At 42.1% G+C, this 26,488-nt stretch overlaps 2 protein-coding genes across 5 annotated transcripts; both read right to left on the bottom strand.

Annotated features, from left to right (window-relative positions):
* Positions 1 to 1,025: 1,025 nt before the first annotated feature.
* Positions 1,026 to 7,133, bottom strand: gorasp2 (golgi reassembly stacking protein 2). Its single transcript, XM_044024416.1, has 10 exons — positions 6,959 to 7,133; positions 6,202 to 6,282; positions 5,814 to 6,017; positions 5,626 to 5,712; positions 5,370 to 5,500; positions 4,889 to 5,021; positions 4,236 to 4,359; positions 3,775 to 3,882; positions 2,685 to 2,807; positions 1,026 to 2,315 (listed from the first exon to the last, which is right to left on the bottom strand). The coding sequence occupies exons 1-10, from the start codon at positions 7,019 to 7,021 to the stop codon at positions 2,092 to 2,094; spliced, it is 1,278 nt and encodes a 425-aa protein (XP_043880351.1). The 5' UTR covers positions 7,022 to 7,133; the 3' UTR covers positions 1,026 to 2,091.
* A 1,870-nt stretch (positions 7,134 to 9,003) lies between these two features.
* On the bottom strand, positions 9,004 to 25,985 carry LOC122768176 (glutamate decarboxylase 1). 4 transcript variants are annotated; one of them, XM_044023978.1, is made up of 17 exons: positions 25,696 to 25,985; positions 24,750 to 24,870; positions 22,763 to 22,819; positions 21,160 to 21,297; positions 20,178 to 20,420; positions 18,116 to 18,206; positions 14,371 to 14,483; positions 13,532 to 13,647; positions 13,123 to 13,202; positions 12,754 to 12,808; positions 12,540 to 12,656; positions 12,400 to 12,464; positions 12,238 to 12,316; positions 11,997 to 12,146; positions 11,796 to 11,903; positions 11,241 to 11,330; positions 9,004 to 10,624 (listed from the first exon to the last, which is right to left on the bottom strand). In XM_044023978.1, exons 2-17 carry the CDS (start codon positions 24,823 to 24,825, stop codon positions 10,451 to 10,453), a joined length of 1,752 nt encoding a protein of 583 aa, XP_043879913.1. In that variant the 5' UTR covers positions 24,826 to 24,870; positions 25,696 to 25,985; the 3' UTR covers positions 9,004 to 10,450. The 4 variants fall into 4 exon arrangements, with proteins under 4 accessions (XP_043879913.1, XP_043879932.1, XP_043879922.1 ...); XM_044023997.1 differs by lacking the exon at positions 24,750 to 24,870; XM_044023987.1 differs by lacking the exon at positions 22,763 to 22,819.
* Positions 25,986 to 26,488: the final 503 nt, after the last annotated feature.

The raw sequence follows: 26,488 nt of genomic DNA on the forward strand, positions 1-26,488 counted from the left end.
TGGCCTAATGTCAAATGTCAAAAACCCTGGACCTCAAAGGGCGAGAGGTCAAGTGAAAAACAAGTGGGAGCACTTAAGTTGTTGGTGTCTCGTCTTCCCTCGTTCGCTTTCCTGCTTTAGCGGTACCGTGTGTAAAATTAAGCAACATTTATTGGTGAAGTTGCATGTTGCAGCTGAATATCCCTCGTCGCACCCTTCACTTCACTAGGTCTTCAGTTAGCTTGCTGGTGGCCCAGAAATGTGGCTGATATAAATACAAAAGGCTCATTCTGGAGTAATGAAAAACAATTTATACAATCCGTTGATTGGACACCACAAAAATATAATATATGATTATAGTTGCAAGTTGCGGGCCCTTGCAGCCGCCGTGCTACCAGCAGGTGCCCTTGACTACTACAACTTGCGTATTCATGTGCTGATTTTTTCTGGATGGGTCTATTGTCTCACGTGTGAAGCTTCGAGCAGATCAGTCAATGTACAGCAAAGTTACAGGGAGCTTCCTGTTTCATGGTGTTGTTCATTTCAAAATGACTGACTTCCTGTTGGGTGAAGTTCGTGTTCATAGACGTGTTCAGGGTCGGTCTCTTGTGTCACATATGAAGTTGCGAGCCGATCGGTTAGTGTAGTGTTAGTTGAAAATTGAATATGCAAGACCATCTGACAACTTTTCATATTTGTGTCTAGTGCAAATTGACAAGTTGTGTTCATGTTAGAACAATTAACGTTGCTCAGACGAATTCATTCATTTACGAAACGTGCAAATCATCACCATGTTGATTTGAGGCCGTGGTCGCAATAGACATTTTTGTTTGTCTTGAGCTATGAGCAAGTTTTGTGACATTTGGTGCAACTTAGTTTCGGCTTTGTCCTAACGTGTTTCGCCTTTGGTGGCGCTACTGAGCCATTTGCAACAGTTTTTCACCAGTTCCACTGATTTGCTTGCCAATTTTCACCCATTTTGCCTCAAACATGCTCAGGCCCTAATTAAGATGGACAGAAACAAACTGTTGATAAAAGACATCATACAGAATTAATTTGGCTTTATTGCTTGCACTGTGCAGACTTGCAGATGTTTTCAAAAACCTGTTACAGCAGCATCTTGTGGTTCTACTGCATCACTGCAACTGTCCTTACCAATTTACCTCGGCCATGCCAGGAGACGTAGTGTCCATTTGAACAACTGTACACCCATGTCTGACCCTATTATTAACCAACCATCACACACACACACACACTTCACTCAGTAGCTCTGATAACTGCAGACACCCGTCTCTTCTGGCATAGACGTCATTCTGCTACTGTTTGTGTGGTGATAGATGCAATGGAGAGACTTTGATATTCATGGAAACATGAAAAAAAAAAAAAAAAGAGACAGACTAATAATTTCAAAACACAAAGGTGGTGCAAAATAATGCAGATTCATTAATTGGTTGGAAACATTACAGAAATTTCAACAAAATGAATACAGGTCAATCAAATTCATCTATCGGTAGGGGACATTTTCTTACTAATGACTAAAGTTAACATGTTTGGGCTGGATGTTACAATTAAACAGCAGCACATTCTTATTTTCTGTGTTGACCTACTTCTGATATCTTCTGGTTTACTCCAGTGAGCAGCTAAATGACGACGCGCTGTTCATTGGTTGACCTTTTGGCTGCCTCATACTTAATTGAATTAATCATCCAGCCAAATTAACATAGTTTCTATAGAAAAAATGTATATTTAACAGAGGATGACCAGATCAGAAAAAGGAGAAATCAGTCATTTGCTTTGATGTAACTGCAGAAGTGCAAAGCAAACTACAGGCTGAAGAGAAGACCACGTCCTCCTCATGCAGTTCCATGACAGTGTGGTAATAAAGACATGTCTAGGTGTCGTCCATTCATCCTTCATCACTCCACACAAGCTTCCTCACTCCTAACTGGAGCGTGCCGACCTCTGTGTCTGATCTAGTGCAGCTGTCTGCCTGTCCCTCTTGGCCAAATAAATAGAAAACAAATGGCAGAAAAAGAAAGGCGGAGGAAAAAGAGAAACCGGATGTGTGTTTTGGTTTGATGGCAGATCTTCCCTCAATCTTCCTTCCCCAGGTTATGACGACGTTTGCGTTGTGTCTGTGGGTGCCGGCGATTCCGTGGACACCGTGGTGTCAGCAATAGAAGCTGCGGCGGTGGTGGTGAGGATGGAGGAGGGTACATGAGGAGCCAAGCTCTGAGGCAGGAGAGGAGGCACCTGGGAGGGCAGCACAGTGGACAGAGGGGGGAACGGGGCCAGACCGGGCAGGTTGAGAGGGGGCAGAGAGGCCAGACCAGGGACTGACAGAGAGGAGAGTAGAAAACAAAAGAGACACGTGATGTCACATGATGCTGTGCGGTCTTATTTATCTCGATAAGAGTACAGCAGCTTCAACAGTGGTGATACAATTCAGCTTTGTTTAAAAACTAATGGTGAGATTCACAAGTTTACTTCACTGAGTGTGTTTCGGTGTCTGACTGCAGTATCACGGCTGGTAAATTAGCCTTTTTTGAATTCAGTACATGTAGCACCTTTCCATATTTTTCCATAATGCCACTTAAACCTTTTATTTGACTGTAGCATATGTATAGAGCAATGTTTCCAAATGTTTAGGCTCATGACCAGTTGAAGCATCTGTACTGTATGTACAGTAAAAAAAAAAGATTTACCTGTTGTTCCTATTGGTGGTAAAGTGCTGGTGCCTAGTGACATGGCACTGAGGTCTGGGAGTGGCAGGTTTAGGTTGGGAAGGTTAGGGAGTGGCGGTAATCCAGCTGGAAGAGGCATCAGACCTACACACACACACACAAACACAGACATCATGTCACACAGCAAGTAGTTATTATTCATTTGTTGTTGTTTTTTCTGAAAGCAATTTGTTTTTTTTTTATCTTATTTATTGAAATTCTCTTCTCACCCCGATAACCATCTATAGATAAAGTTGTCTGGAGAAAGAAAATCTTAATTAACACGACCAGTTATTTCATTCCGACTGTACCTGAGGCTAACTGACCTGACAACCTTCTTTATGGTTATTTTTAGTGTTTTCTTACAGGGGAATCAGACGTGATATGTGTGACAATGACGCGGCGCGTGATTTGTCAGCTTTGAGGGCAGTGTTAAGGACGAGAGAGCAGATGGGAGGGGCTAGGATGGATCAGTTGCATTGGTTGCAGTATGACCTGCTACAGCAACCTTTTCCACACTTGTGTATCCCATAGATTGTGTATAAAAAGTACAGTTTTACTAGAAGAAAGAGCATGTTGAATAACCACCAGGTGGTGCCTGCACAAATATTAGCCTAGTTCTCACTTGATTTATGACCTCAGTAAACATTTGCCTAAAATAATGTTATAATAAATGTAATAAAGCACGGCACATGCGAGTAGAAACCAGTGTGAGTGACCGATAGCTGGTTGCAGATGATGAACACCTCAATATGGCACTGGCCAAATAGTAGAGTGTTGTCAAAGGCACATCTGACTGCTCATAGCAAGAAACAAAGGGCAAAACAAACGAAGAGAACAATATGATAAATAAACTAAGGTAGCAGTGCTTGATGGTAACACCCCATTTGTGCTCAGTGAGTTTCTGCGCAAGACTGTTCACCAATCATGGCAGCTTTTCCTGGAGAAATCTAAAACAAACACAGCTGAGGTAGACCTTTCCCCTCGTTTCCAGAACACACCTGTATGAAACGCCCTCTGTTATCAGACTCACCACACTGATTATGTCAAATGTGTTTGAGAAATCACTCACCTGGTAGCGTGGTGGCAGGGTTGAAGTTAGTGGCAGCAGGATTAAGCGGAGTGAGGGGGCTGAGGGACGGGCTGGTGGAGGAGGGGAGCAGAGGGACTGTGGGCAAGCCTGGATGTGAAGGAAAAACACAATACATCAGGTAAGAAGAAGATATTGACACAGTCACACATATTGACTTTGCCAGCACTTTATTGAAACTATGTGGGAACTTTGCACTTGTTCCAACTGATAATATGGCTGCCAGCAGGGACAAAAGAAAGTCTGTTTTTTGCCATCAAAAGTATCACCTCATAAAACCTGTATGTCTGCTTAAATCTATGATATCTTACAGATATCTACAGAAACGTTTCACCTAGGAACACAGGAGCTGCTGCTCTACTGTTGCCTCATTCGGTAAGTTGTTTCACGTCGTTAAGTCTGAAAACAAATATAACTGTCATATAATGAGCATCAAGACCTACCTGTTTGTAGCTCAGTGGGCATGGTGGGTGGGGCTGTGCTGATTGACAGGCCAGACAGTGACTCTTCAAGGCTTGTGGAGGAGGCAGGTGCAGCGGGGGGAGGGGTCACTGCTGAAAGCTGGACCTGAAGGGGTTAAAAAAAAGAGAACACGAGATTTAGAGGAATTGAATGAAAAGATGCTCATTTCAAGCAGATAAGGTCACATTCATCCAAATGTGCAAGAAGCTCTAATGAGCAACAATTCTCTCTGTCCCTCCTGCGTGCTTCGCTGCATTTGCAATGAGAAAATAAACTTGCATTTTTAGTTTGTGAACACTTGAAAAAGAAATGAGAGGCAGCAGGACAAGCATCTGAAATCTTTTCAATGTCATGCACACTCTTTGCATACTAATGGTTTAAGTTTGAGCCGGCGTCATCAGAGAAGATCAGACTTTTCAAAGACACACAGCGAACAATTAGGCTGCAGTAAAAGTAGGTAAGGTTTACTTATTGTAATAAACAATGTAGAACTGATACATACGATTATTTTAAGGTTTTGTGTGAATACACATTTACGCTGTTCTATTACTTAAAATGTATCTCTAATATGAACATAGTATAAGGAGTTATACTGTAAAATAAGGAGTAATGTGAATGGTGTGTTTGGTCTGACCTCAGTAAATCCATCTTTCAAGGGACTGATGGGCTCACTGGGATTATTTCCAGGGAAGCAGATTTTCTTCCCCTCCTCAAAAGGCCGTGTGGGAATCCTGTGAAGGTATCCATATCCAATCCCACATCCAAGGCTGGAAAAACAAGGGACAAACCTCAAAAACCTTCATTTTTACTCAAAGACATTGGACTGGTTGCATGATTTTAAGATTGCCACCGCATCACCTAATATGTCATTTCTTTATGTAATTCAATACCTCTGCTGAGGTGTTGTGACCAATAGTTCTTCCCCAAATAAGAGGAACATAAGCAAACCAAAGATTCATGAGTGGGATCAAGAAATGGCATGTTGTTACTGTGGTGATGCAAGGACAAAATGCAATCAACTAAGAATCACGGCATTTTGCTCAAAAACGGACTGGGAGGGTCGCCTGATACCTTATACCTGAATGTCTAAAAGGAAGGGTGTAAATGTGTCTCACCTGCCCTCTCCTCCCCAGGAGCTGTTGGGTGTGATGACCACCTCTCTGCAGTTGTCGGTATCTGTGTTGTACACATAGAGCTTCAGTCCTTTCCTATCGTGGCTCTCTATCAGAGAGAACAGGTCCTCTGACTGCAGTGTTGAGTCACATAGAAGCAGAGAGTTCACACAAAAGGAGGAGACACGGTCAATATCATTACCAAGTCAACAAGATGAAGAAGTGACAGCAGCAAGAACGTGAAGTGCTGATTAACGACCTCATTCATAACCGTGTCAGCTCCAATGATGTAGTCAGTGTGCGGCCGCAAGCCAGCAAGGGCTGCTGGGGAATTCGGCTCCACTTCCTGTCACAAAAAACAAACAGAGGTAGTATAATTATATTATAGGAGTATAATAACACTAAAAAAGAAAACTACAACAAAGATGTGGCTGCATGAGTGCCTACCAATACATGCCAAACATTCTCATTGGCTCCTTCAAAGCTGCAGAAACGAATAGAGACGCCAAGTAAGCCCTGTCCCCCCCACAGGTTACTGGGTGTGACGGTGGACTCCCGCAGCTGCAGAGTCTTTGAGGAGTAAACCAGCATTTTGACTGGTTTCTCTACGCTGGCTTTCAACAAGTCCTTCAAAGTGTCATTATCCTTGTTCTGTATGAAATAGAACAACAAAGAAAGCAAGCATCTGAAAAAAGTTCCTTTATTAGATGATAAATAACGGTAATATTGCATTCTACGATTTGGATAATGTTACATCCCTTTCACTATCTTCTAACTGGTTCACTAAAGGTAAACATTTGAATTGTGATAAGCCCTCATTGCTGGCTTTTCTTACCAATCTGGTGTTATTGATGGCAACAATAAAGTCAAAGAAAGGCTCCAGTCCTGCACGGTGTCCTGGTGAGTTCTCCTGAACCTGCCCAGGAATGAATGACAATATGAGCAGCTGCTGTGCAGTGACACGTTCCCTGATTATAATGACATCACATTTCCTGTACATCAAAATCAAATGTAAACAGAATTGAAAGGTTGGATCTGAGCTGAGTCAGTGCTGTGTATAGGGTTGTTTTCCCTGTCCATATGTGTTGGCTGAGCTTCACCAGCACGCTGACTCTCACCCCGCCCAATAATAACAACCATAGTCTTACATCGGTTTGTTAGGATATGGTTATTATAACAGAGCGGGGACAGTTACTATTTCTTCTATTTAGACAGACAAGGAACCCCATGCCTAAGGTACCGTCCGATAATGTATGTAAACCTTGACAAACCAGCTTGGCAACTGTCATTCGGTGGAGCTACGTAGCTTCAGCTAGCTCAGACGATAGTGCTTAGCTGGTAATAACAAGCGTATGTTATTAGATAACTAGCATTAACTTTAAGAATAACAGTTAACATGTCACTAAACGTAGTGTGAAATTGACCCAGCATTAAAGCACACATTGTTTTTGGGGTTTTTTCCTGACAGGGTGTTGGTGACGGAGGCCCCGGCTCATCCCCGGCCTCTCGTCAACACAGAGCAGCTAAGGCTTCGCCCCTAGTCGGATGCTAAGCTAACAACTAAAATCAGGATGTAGAGGGTAAAAACTCACCCGGAGGACGTGGTATCCCTCGGATCCTCCACCCGGTATCTCCACACTCTGCGCACCACCCATGTTGTCACTCCTTTAAGGCTTTTTGTGTGTTTAATGGCCGCCGGTATACCAGGAGAAGTGAACCTGAACACTTCCACAGACACCGGGTACACGTCGCCAAGTGACTCGCTGAGTGATGCGCATGCGCATGCGCCGTTACGTGGCAGGAAATAAGGCCTTTTTAGAAAGTGCACATTTCTCAACAGTGTCTTTGTCATTTACTGATAAGTTGTTTTTCGAACACAGGAGTTTGATTTAATTCATTAAAATCATGAAACAAATCATAACGAAAAACCTTTCGTATTTCATACGTACTTAATAACTTACCATTATTATTATTAATAGAAGAACTGACCATTATTTGTTTTTTGCCTGTTTCTTATTAACTAATTGTTAGCTCCTAATTAGCTTCACATGGATTTGATTGCAATTTACCCAATTATCAGACATTAATTCATGATTATTAAATGATTAGTTACTTATCATCTCTAAGAACAGACTATTAACTGATAATTAGTGACCTTGTAACTGTACATTTTATGTACATCAACAGTGTTACAGAAATTCCATTAACTCCTGTTAACAAGACTGCACTAACTCCAACTAATGATCAGTGATGGCCAAATCATCATCACTTTAGCAAAATAGAAAAAGTGTGTATATGGAGGAAGAGCGTGATAATTTATTTATATTTATTACCCTTGTCTGTTGTCATAAACAACTCATTAAAGAAGCTGCATGATGAACTTCTTCGTTTGTGTCTTAACATGTATATTACAGGTACATACTGCACTTGATATGATGCTACTCACAAAGCTGTACACTATGGTGCAGACAAAGAGTCACCACTGGAGGGCATCAGCAGTGCATCACATCCTCACTGTGGTCCACAAAGTAGAAGTTGAGCTCCACTCATCACAACCTCTCCTCCCTCTGATTATTTTTATTGTCTCTATGTAAAGCATGTGTCACACTGCATTCAAAGCCCTTGCTTCTCTGTGAAATGGCGGCTAAGGGATGCTGAATCACATACATGTGCATTAGTGCAACTATGGGGCAATGAGAGGACATTAAGGACATGATGAGGACAAGAGAAAAAAAAATTGAAATAATAAATAAAAATACGAAACACAAAAAATTGAATGATAATAAAGCAGAAGAGACAGACTGAACAGGAGTGTTTCACGCTGGAGAACAGCCAGTCCAACACACAGCTGGGGGGCAAACAAAGCCTTCTCCAGGATGATTAGGCAGAGAGGCAATAATGTGTGTAATGTGTGTGTGTGTGTGTGTGTGTGTGTGTGTTGCCTCCTTAGGACCTTTGTCCTCATGGAGACCAAAAATTGGTCCAAATGAATGGAAATCAATGCAGTGTCTTGTATTTGTGGCTTTATGAGGACCAAAAATCATCGTATAAACCATACAGAGTGAGAAACTAGGCAGGTCCTCAATTCTTTTTTGAGGTTAAGGTGGTTTTAGGGTTAGAATTGGCTTTAGGTTAGGGTCAGGCATTTAGTTGTGATGGTTATGTCTAAGGGTCCTCACTCATGAATGAAGTGTGTGTGTTTGAGATTTAGTTCAGAGGCACTTAGATCAAAAATGTGTTAAGACAATTGCAAATTCCAGAAAGGGCAGTGCATAATAAGTGCATGAAAGAGAAAACAGTTGGTGTTTGTGTGTCAATAATTCAGACTCAGTTTTCCTTTTAATAGACTTTATTAAATATATTTATTTTTTTTTGACTTGGTATATGATTCTGTTAAAGTGCCTATTCAAAACCTCCTGTAATGTTCCCGTACAGCTGGGATCAGTCATGAACAGGAGTCACTGGCCACAAACAGTACACACATGACCTTATAATTTATATGTAATTATGATTTATGCAATTGTGCCATTTACACATATGGTCCCAAGATACCATAAATATTTTTGTTCATTTAACTTTTATATAACACTGCAATAGTACACATCCATTTACAATGGAAGAAAGAAAGAAAGGTGAACATTGTGCAAAGACTTTTAACGGGAACTCTTTATACAAGATATTCCACTGAGTTCCCGTAACACTGAGAATACAGGTAACACAGATTACAATAAATATACTATATTACACTAAATGTATTAGGATATACACAGAAACAACAATCTTTTCTTTCCAATCTCAAGTGGACAGTACATTCTCATCCTTGTGCTTCTCTCTAAAACAAAAGCCCAACATATGACTGCCAGAGGATTATTATAGACTTTATTTTCAATCTCCTCTGAAATCCAGTCAATCATCTCAAGACATTCAGTCAGAACGGCTGACAATCACAGAAAAAAACACACACAATAGAAATTGCATCGCAGTCGAGGGTCAATAGTTAACGATTTACAAACATCTATTACCTGTACGAAGTTATAAATGAAGGTATGATGGATTGCTCTGTCCCCGATTCTTTCTTTGGCTGACAAAATCCTCCCATGATTAACATTTACAAATGTATTACCATGTAATACGCATAAAGATACATTTACAAAAAAATACCTGAATCTGCAAATACATATTTGTTCTTCTTCTAATCAAATATTAATATTCTCAACAATCTTATTCTTATTATTATTATCATTATTAATAACACATAATGGGCATCACATGATTGCATGAAACAGAGAACGAGCCAGCGTTTTACAACGAAAAAATGTTGCCACAAACCCGTGGACACTTAAAATCTCAAACTTCTACGTGATCAAATATTGCACGCCGACGAGCGGGTGTTGCATGTTACCTGAAAACTCTCGGTTTAACACACCTGGTGCCTATGGTGAGCACAATAGCTTATTTTTAACAGTGTTAACCTAAATTATATGAACTGGATACACTCAGTGGGCCACATGCACACCTGCACGTACACTGTGTCTGGGAATCACACCTGTTTTGGACAAGAAGGTCTATGAGGACTATGATTAAACTTATATATATATATGTATATATATGTACTGTAATTACAGCTGAAATCACCAATGATTCAACTGTGTCTAGCAAAGAATGGTTTATGATAGTGTAATATTTTTATCTGTGCTTTTCTACCTTTCATTTGTTAAACACATTCACACACACTGAAGAAAACACACACAGGCATGAGAACACACACACACACACACATATATATATATACATTAGGGTATATTTGTTGTACCTGGAGCTTTCAGATACCATTTATATTATTTTCAATAAAGAAGGAAATATATAGGGCAGAAACTTGGTCTCTCTCATTGCTTTTATCACTCTCTCTTCAGTTGGAGAAACAGCCATGATGCTGCAGGCAAAGCTGGACCCAAATAGAAAGAACCATAAAACGCATCCTTGCGTCACTCCGTCTGCAGCACTGTGAGTGTTTCACCTCTCTGACATTTCACACTGGAAATGTAAGCGGTAAAATATCAGCAGGTGACGATGGAGGCTGAGGTCTACAGGTCTTGGCCGAGCCTCTCAATCTCATCAATGAGGAAGTCGATGTCAGACTGGGTCACCGCAGCGTTGGAGACCACCATGCGGAAGAAGTTGACTTTATTGCCCTGAGGCTGGTAGCCCACCATGGTGGTGCCCGACTCCATCATCATGGCCTTTATTTTTGGTGCCACCTGGTGAAGTAAAAAAAGAGTAAGTCAGTTAGGATCTGCATAAAATGTCTCCTCTTCCCCTTTCCCCTCCAGTTAAATGGCTGTCTGCTTGTCTTTGTCCCTGCAGGTTGGCCGAAGAAACCCCTTTACCTGATTTCCCTCCAACTCACCTGCGGCAGATTACTCTGATTGCCACCACTCACTCTCTCCTGTTTAAAAGCCTGGACCAGCTCACGAGTATTTGCCAGATTGTTTCGTGTTTCTATTGGTAACAATCAGCCTTCACGCTTGCCTGCTCAGCTTTTGATCCCAGCCACGGTAACTTATTATTACATTTAACCCATTGTCAAATGAATTCACACAATGCTGATCGAGCCAAAGTCCATAGAGAAAATCAGCGTTTTTAACTTGCAGGGACACAGGAGGTGCTGGTCTACTGCTGCTACTACTGGGTTTTTTTGGACACTGACATCGTTGATTATCTCTATGGACTTTGGTGCAGGGGGTGCATGGTTACTGTTATTGCAGTGCAACTTTAACTAAAAAGATCATCATAGGTTGTATGATAAAAATGTAAGGGTCGGTCTAAATGCTGATGGGAATAAAATACAGGTGTTTCTTTGTTTTGTTTTTTTACCCTGTGTAGTTTTTCCCGCCGCTCATCACCGTCCGGCATGCCTCTCAGGCTGGGTGGTAAGTACCAGAAACAAACATTGGTGTGCTGGGGCTGCAAACACAAACAAACACACTTTATAAACACACGTCACCCGACATTTTGTTTTCATTTACGCAAAATAGGAAAGAAACAACCTGACCTCCAACTGAAACGCAACTATGGCTCGTTTTTGGCCAAACCCTGAATATGACCCATAGGTATGCCCAAAGACAGCGTGTACAAGTCTAACATGGGAGTCAAACCCGTGTCAAACACACTTGATTATGACAAAGGTACCAGATTGCTGTTATTTATTGTACAGCTAGGCGACGCCTATTTTAAAAAACGTACTTCCGGATCATAACTCCTGCATGACCCATATTTACGTTACGTTGGAGGACAGTCTCAAAACAAAATGAAATTGACAGAGTGCAAGAGAAATACTGCGACAGTTAAAAGTGTAAAACCCCTTGACGTCTTAATACATGCTGAATTTTCAAAAAAAGAGTGATGGGATCAAAAATGAAGGAGGCTCACCACTCCATCAAACACCATCTGGTATCCCTCCCTGTTCTTGATCTTGTTGTACAGGTACTGAGAAAGGTCGAGACACTTGTCGATGTGCTGCTCAAACCCAACGGTGCCCTGCAAAAAAAAAAAAAGACAAAAGGTCAAGCTGGTAATAATCAGGGACAATAATAGAATTAGCCGGTATAAATATATGTCACTCCATCTCACCTTGGCCTTCCACATGAGCCAGAACTTAAAGATGTCGACGTGTCGCCCACACTGGATGGCTTTGTCTCCCGTGTCGTATGTGACGTCGTACTGTTTGTCCGGTTGGAACAAGTAGCCGGCACACATGGAGTTACAGCCTGCCAGGATTCCCTACAGACGAACACAACAAACACATATTTATTATCCTCTTTCCCATTCACTCCTCCACTCGTGTTGACACTGGTGTGCGTCTTTCCTGTACCTTCTCTCTGACCAGAATGGCAGAGCACTGTAGAGGCACGCCCATCATCTTGTGAGGGTTCCATGTGACAGAGTTGGCCCTGCAAAGTGTTATCGACATGTTAGTGTACTGATATAATTTCATTAAAGGTTTCCTCAAGTCCGTCTATTACCATGAACGTACCTCTCAATTCCATTGAGCTTATGGCGGTGCTTCCTGGACATCAGTAGTCCACCACCCCATGCACCCTGAGGACACAGTTATTGTTACACAGCTGCACACAGACACAGACACAGACATCAGACACAGTGTCAGCTACTTACGTCCACGTGCAGCCACAGGTTGTACTTCTCACAGATGTCAGCAATTTCATTAATGGGGTCAAATGCGCCGTACACAGTTGATCCACCCGTGGCGTTCACAAACAGTGGCACGCAACCCTGAGGAATCACCAAACACACAACTTAGAAGGGCAAACTCTTGGTTAAAGAGAGAGACAGATCCAAGCAAATAAAAATTGAAGAAAAAGACACTGACTTTCTGTTTAGCATCAATGATCTTGGCCTCCAGATCTGCAGGAATGACTCTACCCCTGGAAGAGTGAAGAGCATCTGTGTTATGACTTGATTTGACATGAATCAATTCATTCATTACTAATAGACGACTACATAAATCGCCAACTGTTTTACACAATTTTGTACATTTTATGCACAAAAAAACTGGTTAAAAGAACTAGTTGTTTTGCACAATAAAAAGAGAAATGTTTTACAAAGGACATGTAGTGCAGGAAGCCGTAAAAAGACTGTATGTCAATGTGACTCTACTGATTAAACCAACATAATATGACATGTAACAATATTAAGAATCATTAGTTGAATGTTTAAATTTCCACTGTGAATCATGTACCTCTCATCCGTGCTCAGCAGGATCACGTTCTCCGTACCAAAGCCCAGAGCAGCCCCTGCCTTCTTTATGGAGTAGTGGCTCTGTAGGAGACACACATTAGGACCATAACTCAGCAGCCTGTGAAAAACACAGCTTCATTCAAAGACACAGGAGATCTCGTGAGCTAATTGCTACATGAGCTTTGCCTCCCCGGCTGCCACACTGCCAACTGCACAATTCTTTATAGACAAAAGTAGATGTGATAAAAAGCTAAATGAATCCATTAAAGTAGCCATTGCCTTGATTCAAACAGACCCACTGATAACGACAGGACTTCTTCAATGGCCTCAATCTGCGCTCAGTGAAGCGTACATGCGCTGTGTGCGTGTGTGCATGTGTGTGCATGTGTGTGTGTGTGCGTGACACATACATGTTCAGATGTGAAGAGGACGAGGCGGGGAGCAGCAGACATGCCTTTGGTCTTGATCTCTGGGAAATACTTGTAACGTGCGATCATCACACTGTACATGTTGGAGATTGCACCCCCTGTTGGGCAGAGACATTTTAGCACAGACAGCAGGATGCACACACACACAACTGCAGGGTTATTACCAGACTTTATGAACCACTCTTCTCTTAAAGTGATAGTTCAGGCTTTTCTTTTTCTTTTTTTTTTTTATAGGGAACAGCTGTAAGAGGTGCTGACACATGGTCAGCACTGCCTGGGCTGTGTGCGCCCCCTGCTGCCACCCTGCTCCTAGAAGTAAGTCCTTTGTTCTTGCAGAGTATGTACAGGCCTTAAGACAGACATGGTCGCCCTCAATGAAAACATGGCTGCCAAACAAGAAAAATCATTTTTAGCCACATAAAATGCCTTCTATCGCTTTATAATTTATAATTTATATAATAATCAACAATTTTGTGTCACAGCACACAGGAAGTGCACACAAAAAGTTCAAATCAGTTTTTTTGTGACCTCAGTGTCTCCTATTCAAGTTTACCTAGGTGACAGGTAAACAGAGAACTTACCAAAAAGCAGCTCCTGTGTCTTTCTGTGGACTTTGGTGCATAAGATGAAGTGGATGTTGGTTATCTAATGCCAAGATAAAGCTGGGAGCATATTCATGAATGATCAAAGAGTCAGCGAGGCATGGATTTTATTAGGTGAACCTTTTGCTAAGTGGCTTCGATCCTTGTGTCCCTGTTGGCAGCCATGTTTCTGGTGTGTTGGCACCTCATACAACCAAAGAGACTGTTTTAACAACTAACCTGGTGAAAAGAGTCCGTCTCCCTCTCCACCGGGCCAACCAATCATCTCTCTCATTTTCTTCAAAGTCAGCTGCTCCATCAACACAAACACTGGGGCGATCTCGTAGGTGAACCTGTCAATCACACAGAGTCATTGAGGAAAAGTTATGATGTCCTTTAAAATCACTGTAACGGCTGCTTTTGTGAGCAACAAGATAAAAAAAAAGATTCTTGAGGACACGCTGGCAGAATAGAGAGGCCAAACACACACACACACATTGGTTTTTCATTAGCTCTGCTATAATTCCATCCACAGAGCACAAACTGGAGCTTGTGCTGACTTGGCTAATTAAAAAACGTGGTCTGATGATAGGAGTTGGGCAGCAAACATTCATATTCAAATGCCTCCTAAAATCACTCAGTGGTTTAATTAAAGCACACAAAGCTCTGATGGCTATCTGTCAACCCTGCCAATCTCAGCACTGAGACTGAATGGTTGAGAGGACATGAATGACTGTGTATGCACATGTGTGTTGGACAGAGAGAGTGAATGAGAGACAGAGAGAGTGTTTTAAAGAGATAACAGCCTCTGTTGGCTCCCAATTACAGGAAATGGAGGAAAGGACCGAGATTATCAGTGTTACTATGTCATGACATGAATAGGAAAAGATTAAAAGACAAAAACGTGATCTCAATGAGATGAAAGAGAGAGATGTTATGTGTGTATGCGTCTCGCATAAATATAATAAAAGACCAGTGGCTCCAGAGAAAACGCAACCAAACTCTTGGAGAAAGTAGGTTAAATGTGTCACATAAAGCCAGAGCTTTCTATGAGTGACAGGGCATCTCACTGCCTCCTACACACACACCCTCAGGACAGATCCCTGTTTACCCTGCTTCTAATGAGGCCAGTTACACAACAATACCCCCTCCACATTTCCATTAGCTACCATGCGCCAGCATCGGACACAACAATGGCATCGTCTCCTCTCCTCTCCGATTCCTCTCTGCACGTGTCTTTAACAAGGTGTTGTAGTTTGGGTGGAGAAGGAGGTAGGGGCAGATAGAAAAAATAAAAAACAGCCGCAAAGAGACAAAAACTGCAGCAGACGAAAAAAGAAAAGAGGGGAGGATGGGTGAGGGAATGATGTGGAAGCCGAGCGAGGAAAGCAAACAAAAAATAGAAACAGGACAAAACGACAAAGAAAAGGAAAAAAGAGGGTGACGGTAACGGACAAAAGGAGACAATGTGATGAATAAAAATAGACAAAGCAGACATTTGCTAGTGTAATTATGCCTGGTGCTAGTACCAGGTACTAAACTGTGGATGTGTTTATGTTGACACACATCAGTTAACATTCTTCAGAAGAGTTTCAATAATCTCAATCCTGGCCCTGTGGACCCACTGTCCTGCATGTTTTAGATATGTTTCACCTGCTCCGACACACCTGATTCAGATGGTCCGCTCATCAGCAAACACTGCAGAAGCCTGATAACGACGCATTTATTTGAATCGACTGTGGGAAGAAAACTTCTAAAATCTGAGTAGACACTGGTGTGATTGACAGATTCAAAATTCTGTACATTTCCACGTCACCACTGAGAATCGGAACTCCTGTTCTCAAACCTCCACAGTCATAATGTGGCCTCGCCACATTGAGGCTCTGCAACCGTCAGGATGATACCAGCTGTCAATCACACTGTTTTTCATGCACATGTACCATACTTTATCATCGGTTTTCCTCTACATGGAACCACATTTCACAGCACATTCTATGAAAGAAGACCTGAAAATGAGCAATTGATGTGGAGCAATTTCCCCAGGGACGTTAATTCAAATGGACGGGGTTGGTTTCAGTGAGAGAACCAGAAGACTCGGCCCAGTTTTTACATACAGTCAATAACAATATTAACTATAGTTATTACACAGGACCAGATTATGACTGCTTTGACAATGAACCGTGGCAAAAGAGGATAGAATCACAAAGAAGCCCCCTTGTCTCTCCCTGCTCTAACTTCACAGCCACAGTCCTCTTTGATATGGTTCATATAAGGAGGTCCAAATGATTTAATACCTGGGTTGTCTCACTTCCTTAAAATCGATGCTGACTACATCAGACTGCCTTTTTAAAATTCCCCTTCCCTCTGTGAGTCATTTCACGCTATAATGACAATAATAGTGATCATTATCACAATCAGAGCCAATCATGGCTCTTTTCAGGGTGAAAATTACCCCTCAGTCACCTGCCCGTCTCCAGGGACGGCCCCTAAATGCCCTTATTATCATCATCAAGGGCACTCGATGTGTGCGGATCTGTTGTTGAATGTGTGTGTGTGTGTCTTTCTCTCTATGTGACTAACCCTCTGACCCCCAGCCGCACTCTCCTCTCAGCCCCTCAAAGGACCGCGGAGTCCGTCTGTGTCCACAGGGACAATGGAGCCAGAATGAGCACTCAGCGGGGAGCTGGAGCAGCCAGTTTCCACACTGACACTGAGTTTTCGGTGCAGCCGGAGGACATTGTGTATCAGTGTGGGGCCCAGCTGGCCTATCTGCTAAGACCAGCTCTCAATGAGCCTGCAGTCAATGGACTGGAAAACTATAGATGCTGTATCTGGGACATGCAGCACTGGTGTGTGTGTGTGTGTGCGTGTGTCATTTTGAAAGTGTGCAAGCGTGAATGCAGAGGCTCTGTCTCATGGGACATTCTTATAAACCTGGAGATGAGATGGTAAAGTTATAAAAAAATAATATTTTGAGCAATCTTTCCATTTAAGAAAAGGTAGTAAGAGAATACTGGACGCTCAATTTGTGAATATAGACTGAAGTCTATCGTCTGATGTCAGGATGTCAACATTTTGTCATGGCAACACCCTCACATATTTATTCTACCTATACGTTTAATCTAATTAAAGTGTCTGATTTTGCTTTGTTATTAGTAATTCATGTCGTTATACGTCTATCAGTCAGTCATTATCATGGCTACTGTTGTTTTTATTGTTGAAGCAATGAGTTGATTTACTGACTGATGGTGATGTTTCTTTTCTTACATGTAAACATGGACTACACTGTGACGACTTAATGCATTACTATGCAGCAAAGACATGTATTTAAAGGCTTTGGACTGTTAAATGGGCAGAGGAAATCATCTTTGGCACCTTTTCTGGCATAAACACTGACCTCGTCAGAACCAGTAGTTTTTCTAAGAAACTTGATAAGGTTCAGGCTAAGATGTGAAAAGTGGCGTGATAAGGTTTGTGGTCCCGACGAACGGACGTCAGTGAAGTGTCCTTGTGCTAATAGCTAAGGGAACCTACAGTATGTGTATGTGCGTGTTTAGTATGTGTGTGACCATGTGGGATGTTGATGTGGATCATGCCCTCTATCAGTCTGGGCCACCATGTAGCTGTGACCTGAGATCAATATGTAATCTAACCATCCCTGAGGCTGAGCTGCTGCTGATATACAGTACACTGTGGCGCTCCACCGTCTGTCAACACCAAGTCGCTACAGGACAAGACAAACACTTTATATAACTGTCCTCAGAGGCTGCTGTGACCTGCGGTGGAGTGAACTGAGGGGAACACCACCAGCGACTCCCACTGTGGCCTTATGTGATCATGTTGATGATGATGATGATGAATCGGAGCTGTTTCCAGTCGCACACAAACAGGAAGTCTCCCGTCCTGACATATAGGGGTATCCCCCCCCCACCACCCCCCATGCACAAGCATGCAAACACTGAGCGCAGCATACAGCGTGACTTACATGTTGGTGTTGGCAGTGGAGGTGAGCCACTCTCCAGCCAGACCGATGATGTCCAGACCAGAGGACAACTGGTTGAAAAAGCGTGGGTGACCTGGAACAAAAAATAATGCCGTTATAAAGGAAAATAATTGTGAACATTTGTGATTAATTGCACCTTTAAATGTCTCTAATATCGTGTGTTTAGAATGTTCTACATTCGGAATGTTTTCTTAGGTAGAGGCACCCTATCCTGTTTTTGGGATGAGATGACAGCGTCCACTGATCTTGACATAACGTATGTTCACATAGACTGTTATATTTTCTCCATGGTATAAACTCACAGCCTTACAGTGACAGGAGTCAGGTTATCTCAGTAATAACCTTAAAAACATGTATAAGATTAAATCAGTTTAAATACCTTGTTTACAAACAATATTGTGCACTTTCCAGATTTCTTTGAGTAGTTTATATGAACATCCAAACTCAAAAAGAACATTTAGGTTTTTCCTTACCTTTGATTATACTTTTCTTGAAATGTGTTAATTTATTCATCAATCAAACTCTGTTATTACACGTTATGGTCTATATGTCTACACGTGAGCTGCACCAAGAATCTTCTCTGTATACATCCATTATTGACTGTTCAGAATCACAAGACTCCACCCACTACCTGTCAGCCACGCCTAACCACACCCCCCTAAGTTATATAAGCCCAGCCCTGACGAACTTTGACCCCCTGTTTTCCCGCCAAACAATTTGGAGAACAAAGACTCTGCTCCTGTGAGTTAAAATGTACCCTTTTTTCACGTTTGTTTGATATATGTTATTTCAAATGTTCATATTCTTTTATCCTTGATGGACTCCTGTGTTTAAAGACCGGATTAATGCCAAATAGATCATATATATTTGGATGCATTACTGACATAAATTGAAACTGTTGATTTAATGTTACTACTTTGCTTATAGTCCAATGCAGATTTATATTATACCTGTATTTTGCAGGACTCCATGTGTTTTCTATCCTAACAGTATTTTCAATGGCCACATAATGAACATAATACGAGTGTGTGCTTTCATTCTGTATTCCCATCACTGACTGTGAAAGTTAAGGGATCTCACAAAAGCCTGTTCAGTGGACTATAATTACACCGGTAACAAGGCTGCATGACAACCATTTAGACTCAAAGGTGCTCACACACACACACACACACACACAAGAGTCATCGTCAAGTCCAGGCCTGGAGCCTGAACGCACCCATGGATGTACGGTGTGAGCCTCTTGATGATGCAGTGCAGTGTGTGGCTCATACACTGCAGTTACTTTTACACGAAATAAATAAATAAAAGTCCCATCTGACATTTCAAAGTGTTACATTTGAATATTTTAAACAAACTGGTGCAAGAAAGAGTGACAATATGTTCCACGTTTCAGCAGTTTCTCCGCCCGTCACACAAATCAGGGACAAAGGAGTCGAGTCTCTAACATGAGGAGAGACTCGCTGAAGACGGTGTAGATCCCGTGTGATATATGAAACCCGCGGGACAGTTTAAACGCTGTCGTTTTTTTAACAGTGTGGAACAGCCCGTGTTAGGATCCCCTCAGGCGACACTTGCTTTAATAAGTCGAGGGAGAGAAAGGAGGAGGATGTCAAGTGAATTAGCGGGGGGACAATAAATAATGCGGTGGTCGTAATCAGATGTACACGATCTGGAGAACAACCTCGTCCTCCCCAGTGGTTTGTTAGAATCACATGTGCAAAGTGAAAATAATTCATATGAATGTGATGGAATGGACACGTCTCCTTACTGGCCACTGTTTATGGTCACATTATTGAAGATTTAAACCTTATACGTTTGAACTACACAGGCCCTGTTGTGTTATGATGTTGTGTGATAATGTGTATATGTCTTGATAGTTAAAAGATTTACCTCAGGGAGTAAAAAGGTTAATTGGCCTTTTGCTCTTTATGACACATTACTTTAGCATAATTATGAGAAAGGCTCACGGCTCATGTCAGATTTTTAATTCTCACTCCCTCCCTCATCCTGTGTGACCTTCTACAGTATCTGAAGGTGACCCCACCTGTCCGGACGCCATATTTGAGCGAGTCCCTGCAGTCCACCAGGATCTGCTCCAGGGACTCTGGCTGGTCGGACAGCTCCAGGTTGAAGCCCTCCATGCCTTCCAGGAGCTGGTGAGGGTGGTGGAAGTCCAGCACCTTGGTGGAGCGATCGAAAGTCTTCCTGACGTAGTTGGTGAGGATGTCGACCACCTCCAGCAGGAACTGAATAGTAGGTTCTTCTCCATTTTTGGCCGGCAGCAAGTCTAAGACAGGGAGGGTAGACTGTAAATATTAGTCTTATAAGAAGTAGGTGAATGTCTTGAATCCAATTTCTAAAACTATGAGTTAAATACACTTGAAATGAAGAGGATGACATGGAAGGCAAAAACAATATGCTACTTTACAATTTCAGAGCTTATTATGAGACACAAAACGTCCTATTTCTAGTAAAATATAGCTAAGAATTACTTTTCCCAACATATTTCAAGATATCTTATCTTGTAAGGCTTTAATGTCTTATTTCAAGAAATCTTATCAGGTGAATTTTCACTTGTTTAATTGGCAGTTGTTGTTTTTTTTACTTATTACAAACAAAAATGTCTTGTATTATTATTATTTTTTTAACTTATAGGCCTAAAATGGAGACCTGTTTTTGTCAAGCTGCATTTAGAAAACCTTGGTATTTAGTCATTATTTGGAGACATTTTGAATTAAGTTGTGGTCTATCTGTCTGTCTATCTTCTGTCTATTTGAATGCAACACTGACCGTGTTCGATACAACTCCAAAAACACATTATTCATTTATATATGTCTTAAATAGGCTCATGTTGGCACTTTCTGCATGTTGACGAGTGTGTGGTGTTTTTTCCATTTTACATATCTTTATTTTAAACATTGAGCTGTTTGACTTTTTTTTTTCTTCAATTGGCACTTAATGTATATACAATGGCAATATATAGAAAGCTCATAATTAAGGGCTGTTTGGCGCACGTGCAGTCTCACCTCTGGCGAACAGGTTGGAGAAGTCGGTCTCAGTGCGACGGAAGCGCGCGTCCCTGTCACTGTTGTCGCACGAGAGCAAGTTCTTCTGCCCGGAGAGTCTCCCCTTCTCCTCCATGCTGTTGTTCTTCTGCAGGAAACCTAGGGTGTTACACGGCGGAGGACAGCAGTTATCTCCAAACATCTCCATCACACACAGTCAAGACAAATACAAGAAGTGAAATGAAAAATAAAAAGAGTTGATGATCATTTATATAATTATAACTTCAGATGTGTCGCACTGTTTCTAGTGGAGACCAGACTTATAAATGACACGCCACTCTGTGACGTCACAGACAGCCACTCCCCGGTCAGGAGGCACCAGGAGGAGAGGATCACCCTCCTCCTGCACACACACACACACACACACCCCGGCTGAGTGAGCAGGACAGCCCGCGGTGATGATCCGTGCAGCCAATAAATACACACCCCATAAAGAGAGCCTAATGACGGGTGTAGAGAATCCTACAGCTGCCTCTGCCTCTATTGTATATGCGAGCTGCATAGATTCAGATCCTGCTGTATAAACCAGTATCTGCAGGATTCTTTCTTTATTTTTTAACATGGTAAAGTCACGCACTGTTGGCTGTGAAATGTAACACCATAAAGTGCACTAATTATATTTGCACCAAATCAGTGCCACTCTTTTGTTTTGTTTTTTAATACAATCATAAAGTGGTCTGGAATTATACTGGAAGTGAATTAAACAAGTAAACTGGTTTAATTACTTTGTTTTAAATTTAGAACAGATGTGACAAATGTGCATTAAATGACCAACACCGTTTCAATATTTGAATATATCTAAATACGTCTAGAATTCTTTATTATGTTAAAATGTTTTTTCCCCCATACTTTTTACTGTATCCCCAGGGGCCCCTCAAGCAATTACAGAGTTCTTAGTTCTTATTGCTTGTCGACTGGCTCTGTAAAATCAATATTAATATCTGAGATTCTCCTCTTTGCCACATATAGAAATATTACAGTCATATTTTCCCATTTTATTTCCCTCAGAATTACAGACCAAACGCAATGATCTCTGCAACAATAAATAGGACACAGATTCCTTCCGGAAACAAATTCCATTAAATGACGGAAGAGTAATCACGCCCTCCCTGCCACGTCACGTCCACTACCCTCCACTGCGTCATTGTGGCCCACAGTAACTAAGTGACATTAAGAGAAATGTCACTCACGAGGTTGAATGTGGGCGAGGACTGAAAACACCATATATTTCAACGCTGTCTCGTGGATTATAGTTATTTATTTTTTAGACGACATGGAAAAGTCACGTGGGTTCAGTGTGGATCTCATCACACTCACCCACGAGCTAATGTCCACTGACCTTTTGAAGATGGAAACGCACAGTGACAGTCGTGCACTGAGGCCTCTTTTTTTTAAAGGCCTCAAACTTAAACGAATTCATTAACAAATATGATGAACAATTTAAAAAAAAGCACTTATAGACCAAAAAGAAAAAAAAAATAAATGTCTGCATTATTCATGATGTCATAAAACAAATGAACACATGAAGCGGGCGTCACGCGCCTTCACAAAAAACCCAACTTACCACAAATCTTCATCCCCAGTTTCCGTGTGCATCCGTGCATCCACGCATATTCGTTAGCTAAAACAGAATGAACGTGTTCAGTTTGTCACGTGAAGGCCGCACAAATAGCGTGGATGAGAGCGTGAGGATGGAGGAAAAGCAGCCCACTGTGGAAGCGTGACGCGCGTGGCCAGGTGTATGTGTGAGTGTGTATGTTTTGATTGTTTACATTTGTTGATTGAGAGATATTTTTTGTACTTCTTTTTATTCACCCACTGATCATCATGATAACATTTCCGATTTAAGTTCAAATCAATAGGGAGCGACGATGGCACGCGCGGCTCTCTCTCTCACACACACACACACATCCAAAGGGCAGAGTGGAATTAACACCCGTGAAATGAGCTCACGGAGGAGGGCAAAAATTAATTGAGTGAAACGCAGTATGTGACTGGAGCGAGCTGGTGAAGTCTGTGCGTGGCCGTGGAAAGTCTACAGAAGCCGTGGATGCAGAGACTTACAGTATAGTGCGTGTTATAAAAACACACACACACACACACACACTCCACAGCTGCGTGGGCTTCAGTGTTGCCCGGTTTGAAGATAAGAAACACGCCGAATTAACTATAGACAGTGCCTGCTTGCTGAGGGCCACTGATCCACAGCCGTCAATGTCAGAAACTGAAGTCAAATTACGAGAACCTTCTTTTTCAGCGATTTCCATTGGATGTATTTGCAGTAGACATACTAATTAGTGTTTGGACAGATGTATTTGTTTTCAGTTATATCGCCATCACTGTTGTTGTCAATGCTGTAACTAACCACCCAACCTGGCGACACTGGTGGACAGGACATGCATGCACGAGCAGAGATGGAGCAAGAAGCGAAGCAAGAAGAAGGAAAAACTTTCAAAACAAACGAAAGAAGCATTATTTAAATGTACTATTCCATTCAGAGAGCGAGAGAGAGCGAAATCTCCAAGAACATCCACTCTAGGTGCTGAGGCCAATGCATTCACGCAGACAGGCACTATACAAGCCGCACCAAGCGTGAGATGGAGCGTGTCAGGCACAGAGATAATGGCAACATCCAGCAGCAGCATCAGCAGCAGCATCAGCAGCAGCGGCTGCACAAGCAACTCAGACAAAACAAACATCGCCTTTTTAATGGTATTCTTTGAAAAAAAAACCCAAAGACACACAACTCCGGTGTGGTTTATTGACACCCGGGGGAGCACAAATAAAAAAAGAAGAGGATTTAAAATTATTTTATTGATAAAGACAAAAACTGCTCCATGTGGCCCTCAGGAACTCGTCAAACATTTGCTCTGACGTGAAGACAAAAAACCCTGCAATTATTATTTCTCTGCGTTGCACTGCAGATGGCTGCTCAAGTGCACCGTGGTGGGGCGAAAATGGGGGGATTTTGTAATTGTGACAAAAAAAAGACAAATTAACCTGTAGGTTAATTTTCTCTATGAATAGATTCAGCCACTTAAAATGAGCAGCATACAATTAACTCCAATCATTACATGCCTAACATTTGACGGCCTAAAACAACCAGACTGAAATAAATCAAATGAAAACTTTATTTTTAAATAATGTTTATTAATTCTTTAAAAAAAAACATCATCACTGACAGTTTCCTGAATAATTATAAATATATTCGCCTTAAATGCGCGTTATTTCTGCGCCAAAATGCAGTGTTTGGAGCCGCCAGACAGCGACAGGCAGCTGTGATGGCTCTATTCTGATGCAATGATTAACGACGGAGTCTGCACAGCGAAATGGCCTGAGAGAGACAGAGAAGGAGGGACGGAGGGAGGGAACCGGCTTTACTCTTTAGTGATGGCCATACATCGCTCTGTGGAAGTGTCTCTGAGCAAGGCACATCGTCCCTGTCAGTTACTGTGAGCGAACCCTGTGCGCCTAACGAGATTTCACCCCGAGGAGAGATCGATATAAGGGAGGGCGCTGTTATTCACATTGACGGCACATTGAGGACCTACTTGCGGACGGAAGTCTTAAATTGGCGGAGTTGGGGTCCTGGTCCCCGCCGGTGGCTCTCGGCTCAGACGTGGCCATCACTCCTGTGTTGTCTTATCTCCAGATGGGGGAAAAAGAATTCAGCTGCAAATAAAAGCGGTGTTAGTAATAGCTGCATGTGTCCCTTTTTAGAGCTGATATATATGTATGTGTTTGAATTATGACATTATTATTATCGGCTGGGCCAAATGATGTTATCCACTGTGCACAGGAATGATTTATCCCCTGAAGGACACGCTGCTGGGTGGCTGGGAACCAAGACGCGCAATCTGGGGAGCTTTGCGCACGACGCACAACCAATGACAGGATGAGTAGTTTGTGCGAAATTCATTTTTTTGGAAACAATTTATTGTGTTAAATGCTTTTTACATCTGATGTTGCTGCAGAAAACAAAAGTTATCCTGGACGTGTGTACGATATGCACTGTTTTACAAATGCACACACGTATTTATTACCAGACTGCAAAAACATCTGATCTCCGTGATAAACACGCATGCAATTTTTCTAAGAAAAAAAAAACAAGGTTAAAGCAGATGCTTGTTTATATTCTTATGTGACAGCTCACATTTTTAAAAACAAGAATGATTTAATAATCCAACGTGGATGTATATGATGTCCACATAAACAACCCTCGTCATTTACCTATCGACTCAGCGTTCGACATTTCAATTAAGTTGCGCTTTGAACAAGCACACAGCTCTCACTGTCATCACTCAATGTCACCGTGAGACACACACACTGAGCGAGTAACTCATAATACATTCGTTCTGACACGGGTTTTTTTTTTTTTTTATCACCTCCCCTCAAAAATAAACAGCGAACCACAGAAGAAACATCATGAATATTCTTTCTTTCAAAGTAATTCTAACAGTCACATGTTCGTCTATGGAGAGAATGAAAGGATCTTACCGGCTCACAGGTTGTCGAGTCCAGAGGAAGTGGAACTATAGGATGTTATTCGCCAAATAAAGGTTCGAAAAAGACACAGTCCGGTTCCAGCGAGGGCGGAACAGCACTAATAAAATCCCATCCAGCCGCGCGCAAGTGACCCCTTTTTCTCCCTTAAGAATATTTTTTTTTATTCGTTATTTATATCTCCGGCTGCCCATTGGTCTCTCCACGCAGGCGTGAGTCACAGCCTTACCTCCCACTGACGCCTAATGAAGCTTCCCTGAGTGCTACACTGACAGACACAATCCACTTTAAGAAGCCTAAAAAGCTAAAGGGAAAAACACCAGTGACGTATAACCACCCACCCACCCACGCCCCCTCTCTCCATCTCACTCTCACTGCAAGTGTGTGTGTGTGTGTGTCTCCAGGTGTGGGTGGAGGACTTGAATGAGTGGGCTTCATAGCAAATTGACCTTGGGATGAAAAACACTGATGGTTTACATGTTATTTTATTAGTGAACGTTAACACTTGGAGTGTGTCATCTCTGTGTCTGGGATTTTCCATGGACCTGTGGAAGCTCTGTGTCAAAGATGATTCAAAGAGAGTCAGCGTCCATGACGCATCCATATTCACCCTCATGAGATGACAACACCTTGCATGCATCATAATGTCTGAACCACACCTGTGGACAATAACACCGAGAGATAAAAAAAAAAGTGAGTGCAGCCGTCCACTTGGTGTCCTCAATGTCCTCACTTCCTGCCTGTGGACTGGTCCACCGCATGGACAGAGGCAACAAAAGCCATTATG

The sequence above is a fragment of the Solea senegalensis genome, linkage group LG1 (assembly GCF_019176455.1).
Source record: "Solea senegalensis isolate Sse05_10M linkage group LG1, IFAPA_SoseM_1, whole genome shotgun sequence".
Lineage (NCBI taxonomy): Eukaryota > Metazoa > Chordata > Actinopteri > Pleuronectiformes > Soleidae > Solea > Solea senegalensis.